The sequence below is a fragment of the Festucalex cinctus genome, chromosome 4, assembly GCF_051991245.1.
Source record: "Festucalex cinctus isolate MCC-2025b chromosome 4, RoL_Fcin_1.0, whole genome shotgun sequence".
Classification (NCBI taxonomy): domain Eukaryota; kingdom Metazoa; phylum Chordata; class Actinopteri; order Syngnathiformes; family Syngnathidae; genus Festucalex; species Festucalex cinctus.
This window is the reverse complement of record NC_135414.1, coordinates 24,473,385-24,480,304: the sequence shown is the minus strand read 5'-3', so window position 1 is coordinate 24,480,304 and position 6,920 is coordinate 24,473,385. Positions and strand designations below refer to the sequence as shown.

The following is a 6,920-nucleotide window of genomic DNA, read 5'->3' as shown; positions in this document are numbered from 1 at the left end:
ATCTGAAAAGTTTTCAACAGATGACGTTACTCGCGTTAATTTAAGGCTCAAAACTTTTTAAATGGTAAAAACTGGTCAAAACATTTTAATTAAGCAACCATATACAGAACGTGAGCACTAATGTGAAATTTCTCTGAATATTGATAGACTCGCAATACAAATAACCACAATAACAATGACGTCATGAATAAATACTGTAGTGCAAATCAAAACTGAGCCGTACTGCATCTTTGGAAAAATTTGAACCAGCTCATCGTGACTGAGCTTGTCGACACTGCCATCTTCAGGCTTTCACTTGAATTGAATGCCAATGACAAGAGTTAATTGTTATTTATTTGAACGTTTGCCAAAAGAAAAACTTGAAACATGCATATGCAGCCCATCACAAAAATAAGCATTGGTTTGCACTGTTATAAAATTCAGTTACAACAAATGGTACACAAAAACAACAACAAAAATACAGTGTTTGAGGTTCTGCTGAACGGAACTTTTTTTTTTTAAACTAAATGTTATCTTTGAACTATTGCCACCATTGTTATTGCTGAAATCCCAAAGGCAACCTGTCAATCTGAGAAGACGTGCAGGCGTCCGGACGAGTTACCGCCCAGGATGGCGTTTCGAGTGGGGTGGAAGGCCATGACGGACAGCACCGTGCTGAGGTGCTCCGCATCTTTGAACGTGTGCAGGAGGCGACCGCTCTCATGGAACACTTGCACCTTGCGTGGCCTTGACAAGCAGCCTACCAAAAGGCAGTCCTCCTGCTTGGGGTCCCACACGGCTGACAGTTTGGACAGCCACCGGCCCGTCCTCATGTCATGGCTGCAAATGGACAAAGAAAAAAAAATAATAATCTTCACCGACAGGAGAAAAAAAAAAATCCCACCATTATCAAGTCTGACAATGTTACAAAAAGGTACTGAAACTAGAAAAGCACCACAACATATTTAGATGTTTCCCATGCATTCCAATACACAAAAAGAAAAAAGCAATGTTACGGCCTTTTTGCACTACACTGCTCACAAGCTTTTCCACTGGTAGTACTAGTATGTGGTCCGCCAACATTTTAATATGTGAGGATACATGCTAGAAGTTATCTTACCATGTGCCTTAGAGGTGCACTTTGCGGTGTTAATTCTCCATTCCTATTTTCTTGTCTTCAGAGTCCTCTTAGATTAAAAATGGTAGTACAGGTGGGTACTCGGTTTAAGTCAGAGTTCTAATTCCTGCGGTGGTGATGCAAACTGCATTTGAACTCAAGTCGACTCGGAACGTGCAGCAGTCTTTTCACTACTGCATTTGCACCGGTACAAGTTATCATTTCAGTACAAATTTGAGTGAAAAACACTTCCAGGCCATAAAAATACATCTAAGAAACGAGTAACAGTATGTGTGGTCATCACTGAGTAATGGTAGTTTTGCCATGTGACAACATATTGTAACCCTGCGGTGCACAACTCTGTAAATGGTACCTGATGGATGTCAGCAGGGGGGCTTCGGTCAGCAGGTTGGACGTGTCATATATTCTGATTACAAAAAAAAAAAAAACTTGAGGAAAGTTGTCCACAGTATGAAAAGCAGGATGGATGAACGTGCCGACCTTATAAAGTTGTCCAGACAAGAAGTGACCACTCGGTTGCCTGTGCATGGAGAGAAGTAGCAGCTGGATATGCTTAACGAGTGACCCTGGAGCTGGCAGACCGCTTGATTTCTTGTCTTCTTCAAAAGCCGCACGTCGTAAATGTTCACCTCTCTGCGGATCAAAAACTCGATTATTGCACTCAAAGCCAACGACGAACAAAGTGTTATGTCGACCATCCACACCTGCTCTCGGACACGGCAAAGTATTGTTGTTGTAGAGGGTGAACGCTGACACAGCGCAAAACCTTGGAGTCCAGCGAGTGGAGGGACTTGTGCGAGGTTCTGCTCGGACGCAAGAATGCTCATTTATGAATGACCAGCACATCACACAGAGCAGAATACGGCTAAGAACGAGACACTACCCTGGAGTACGTCGGTCCACAATAGCGATATTTCCATACCAGTCCCCGACCACTAGTGTCGAACAGTCATGTGACAGGAAGTCAAAGGTTTTCAGGCCGTCTTCAATGTGGTATACCTACAGTGCGTGTAAACATTTGTGATGTTTAAGCGCAGATGATTCTTTTCAGGGTCACAGGGTGAAGCTGGGAGGTTATTGCAGCTTGCGAGAGGGACGAAAACACAACTCACATCATCAAAGGCGGCCTTCTCCACATCCATGCAGCGCATGGATCCATCATAGCTGAGACTCAGCAGCTGAGCGGGGTGCGCCTTGGAGAAGGCCAAGCAGCCCACGGGGCGAGTGTGGGGCTCAAAAAGGAGAACACCGTCGTCGCCCCAGTTACTACCCTGAGGGAGGAACCACAGGGGAAAAGAAAAGCACAGTTTGGTCAAAAACGCACAGAAACAATCATATTGCAGACACAATTAAATAATAAAAAGAAAACCCACCACACTCCAGAGGCCCACTTTCCCATACTTGTCACCGGCGGCCATTAGCAGGCGAGTGGAAACAGGGTGGAACGCTGCTGAGAAAATGCGCTGCTCCACAACTTTGGCCACATGGTCTTCACTTATCTTCATCTTCTTCAGTGAAGCGCAGTACCTTCAACAAAGAGTTCACTTATCAGGATTTGCGTTGTCAATTTAGAATCACAAGAGCAAAAAAATTGTTAAGCGTACTTTTTCAAATCGAGTGCAACTCCTTTTTCATTTGAAGAGACCTGAAATGACAAAAATAAATTCACTGACCGTTCTCTATCTCAAATTCATTCGGAAGCAACGAGTCACACCACATTCTGGCAACAAATGAACACAAAATAATACATTTTGCATTTAATACAATGCAGGATATATATATGATATGAGATGGTGGGCCATTTAATTTACAAAGATACTCTGCTTATGACAAAACTATTATATTCACACTTGAATACTTTTCCATTAAACTGAACTCAATTCCTATGGAAAGTTTAGAATCTGGAATACTACCAAAATTCCCATGCTCAAGTTCCCATGGAAATTTTCAGGAAACTTTCCAGGACTTTACTGAAAATGTTCCACCCCTTTACAACCTATGTTTTGAGTCTTTACCGCTGAGTAGAGTTGGAGAAATTCAGGTGGTAGCTGGCTTCCTTCAGTCATGTTGACAGGTTCCATAGGAAGCGGCCCTTCAGGCTTCTTGGGCTGGAAACGCATTCCAAAGTAATAATCAGAAGGGGGGGAAAGACACCACAGAAGTACATACAGCGCAAGAGACAATTTTTACGGCGCTACCTGTTTCAGGACATATGTTTCTCTTAGGTCTGGGGGAAGAGGGAAGACCTCTGCTGGTTTGTTTTGGAGACGAAGTGACTTTCGAGGTGGGAGGACTTCTTTTAGGACTGCCAGTGACCTGCCACCACAGAAGATCATTGCAGGGGCAATACGTGCACAAAATGTGTTGATTTGAAACTGAATCAAAAAGCTAATCATTAAGACGAGATATAACGCGCAAAAAACAGCCGAGTCAGCAGTCGCACCTCGGCAGACCCTTCTGCGATGGCTGTCGCTTGGCTGATGATTGCTTTAAGTCCTTGGATGCCTTCAGGGAAAAAGATCAGGGATAAGTAGAAACTGCATTTCCGGGTCACATTTGTTCCCATTATAAGTTTTTCTTGTTGGAAATACATTTTTGGACATGTTCAAAATTTCTTGGTGACAAAACCATTAAAACGGTGAACATATTGCAAACGTCTTTGTGTCCGTTTGCAATCAACATTCGCTACCTTTATCTTCACAAACACTCGCAAGCCTTTGCCGCTCAGTGACACGGGCTTTCCGAGCATTTGGTGTTGTTAATCAACTGGCTCGTGCCTGCAAAAATCTAGATGGTCATGTCATGTGTTGATCTACCTGAAACAGATTGATAGAAGAGAGGAAAGCTTGATTCTGCCTGATGTTCTCGAGGCGCTCCAGTTCATACGCTGAGAGTCCTTCACCCTGTTGTGACAAAAATATGACATTGATATCGTGTTTTATACAGTTATATATAAAAGTTTTATACAGTTGGAATCAATTTGCATTAATACTTACATTTGTGACTTCTGTGTCACTATTTTGCACAGTTGAAGAGGCCTCCTTTTCTTTACGTCGTTTGTTTTCTATGTTGTGTTTCTTAAGATGCTGGGGGGGGGAATGCAAGAATGTCACTTTGACAAGATAATCATGGCTGGCCAGCATGCTACCTTTACTTAAAGTCAGTGTCAGAAATTAACATAGAAACAGTGTTGATTCACATACAAAAATGTGATACAAGGTCCATCACCTTTTAGAGAGCCTGTGCACAGATTCAAATCCAGTACTAGACCATGAGACGGACATAGCTACTACCCCACGATGCGGCCCTTCACAATATGAGATCCAATACAGTACATGACCTGTGCTAAAAACTCTGGCTTTTAGTTTCCCCAAACCTGGTTGTAGCAGGTCATGTTAAAGGGGTCTCACCTTACGCCTGCGCCGTGGTGCAGCAGGAGGAAGAGGAGGAGAGTATCGAAGGCGCTTGGGTGCCAGGGTGGTTCGAGATGATCTCCTGACTCCTTCCATCTGGACTGGCGTCACTTCCTGTCAGGTTAACAACAACAGCATTACTTAAAAACAGTTTTTACTCTGTTTGCTTGGTTGTATTTCAACACCAAAGTAGCACAGAACAGTATCTAAAAAACAAGAGGCTTAATAATAATAATAAATAATAATAAATGGGCCCACAAAACCTTCCCAGCACTTACTTATCAAATTGGCATTTATAGAAATTTGTTTTTTAGACTAGTGTGGGAGGTTTTCATCTTCTTTCGATTGTCTTTTGTGAGCTTATAAGCACAACATTTAGTTCTGTGTGAAACAAGTGCACATTTGGTTTACATAACAACACTCTGGTTTTGTGAATCTGAAATTTGTCTAGTAAACGTAAACGTTTTACGTTTCACTGCAGAACCAATTGTTCTTTGGTGTATACTGTACATTCATCATAAGTCAAAGCTGTCGACAAGCAAGAAAGAAACACTCGAAGCAGAAGCGGCCATTGAAACTAACCGCCAAACAACCGTTACCTTATCTTCAGCGTCACGCTTGAAACGTGTGGTCTCCATAAAGTCTCTATAAACTTCAAAAAACAACCGGGTAAATTTTCAGGAGTACAAGCTCCACGTCCCTCAGCTGAAAGTCTCGTTCCGTAATTGAAGCGTCGAGAGCTGGCGGCTTGGCGCCCCACATTGGGTAACAAGCTCGCCGTGCAGTGTTGTGAAACAGAACTCCGGCAGCTCATTGGTCAATCTAATGACGTTATCGTTACAAAAAAAGGACGGCGCGTTTGCTGTCGATAGCCAATGGACGCTCTAGAAATTGAGCATCACTTCCGCATGTCGCTTCAGCGCACACGTGTGTTCTGTCGTCACTCGTCAGATGGTGCTGCAAGGAAAAAAATGGATTTTATATTGTAAAATTGCAATACGGTATTGAAAAATTATGTAAACAAGATAAATAAATTACTATTTTATATTGATTACTAAATATTATCATTCTCAACTCAATGCAAGCTTATTTATATAGCGTTTTCAAACAGCCTGAGCTGTCACAAAGCGCTTTACAGAAACACAAAAACAAACATAACATAAAACATTCACACAAATACAATCACAACAAATCAACATTCATCCATTCCTACATACGCTTTGATGTTTGAATCAGTTTTAGATGAAAGAGGACAGAATCGGTCTCCTTTCATCCTCTGAAAATAAGTATTATTTCAATATGCCTAATATATAGTACATTCTGTTTATGCTTCATCGAGGGAAGATTTCATAGCAAAATAACTGACACATTATTCATCTTGTAAATAAATATATGTACGTGTACAAATTATTCTAATTAAATAATAAAATAGTCATAAAAAATCTAAATCAAAATATTTACCACATGCCAAAGGTTTTAATACATTTCACTTTTGTTTTGTAAGACTTCAATAAAAAAAAAATAAAAAAGAAAGAAAGAAAGAAGACGGTGACTGTCACATAGGTGTACCCTCACCACAACAACAAACAGGGAATAGGACACAAAAGTACACAAAGATATTTGACAAAGGTCAGAGACCGACTGAATGACAAACAGGGACCTAAATACATAGACTGATGAGGGGGTGCACAATGCAAAATAGCTTCCACACAATTAAAGAAACCCACTTTTTATCACACGTGACCTCCACAGGCACATCAGATAGAGTTGAGCATCAGACCATTTCGTTAAAGCTACTCGTTTAAGAGCTTTGCACTAACTTCAAACAAACATGCTTCACAATACTGAAAGGAAGTTTGGCTGTATGTCCAGTCTTCCTTCCTAATATAATATTGTATGTATTAACTGTACTATAACTGTTTTTAAAATTAATTAAAATTTGAAAAAAAAATAAGCAAACGTAAACAGGATTGTGACAAACAAGGTTACCAGCGTGAGCGCCATGCTCTCCCCCGACAACCTCCTCGAAGCTTTGTGAGCATCACATGACCAAGGCCTCTTTTCCACCCTTGAACAAATCCTCCCTTTGACCTCACCACTCATAGCATACTTCAATGTGAGAAACACAAAACTCATTCTCCCCCTGAGAAAGAAGAGCTTTATTAACAAGAGGTAATCAGGAAAGAATACACCTTTTTTTTTTTTCTTGTGCAAAAAAAGAAATAAATGCAAATACTGACTCAAGCTGTTGGCACACAATTGGTCGTCGTAGCGCTGCGTATTGCAAATATCTCGTGTGCCTTTGGGAGGGAGACAGTGCTGCTAAGATATCGATTCTGAACACGTGAAAAAGTGGTACATGCGTGCCACTGAAGCGTCAGGCGCTCGTC

General features: G+C 41.4%; 1 protein-coding gene across 1 annotated transcript; it reads right to left on the bottom strand.

The window, feature by feature from the left end:
- Positions 1-315: 315 nt before the first annotated feature.
- Positions 316-5,353, bottom strand: wdr76 (WD repeat domain 76). The gene is made up of 15 exons (XM_077519830.1): positions 5,130-5,353; positions 4,528-4,644; positions 4,114-4,203; positions 3,934-4,020; positions 3,561-3,622; positions 3,316-3,433; positions 3,133-3,225; positions 2,722-2,762; positions 2,491-2,644; positions 2,230-2,388; positions 2,001-2,116; positions 1,822-1,920; positions 1,598-1,750; positions 1,470-1,523; positions 316-819 (listed from the first exon to the last, which is right to left on the bottom strand). Exons 1-15 carry the CDS (start codon positions 5,166-5,168, stop codon positions 564-566), a joined length of 1,638 nt encoding a protein of 545 aa, XP_077375956.1. The 5' UTR covers positions 5,169-5,353; the 3' UTR covers positions 316-563.
- Positions 5,354-6,920: the final 1,567 nt, after the last annotated feature.

Bases quoted from the DNA above. Each gene is read 5' to 3' on its own strand.
- wdr76 (XM_077519830.1), bottom strand. From the start codon at position 5,168: ATGGAGACCACACGTTTCAAGCGTGACGCTGAAGATAAG. The intron at 4,021-4,113 runs GTAAGTATTAAT...TTGTCACAACAG, and splicing joins GTGACACAGAAGTCACAAAT to GGTGAAGGACTCTCAGCGTA. The intron at 1,524-1,597 runs GTCGGCACGTTC...TTTTGTAATCAG, and splicing joins TGTCTGGACAACTTTATAAG to AATATATGACACGTCCAACC.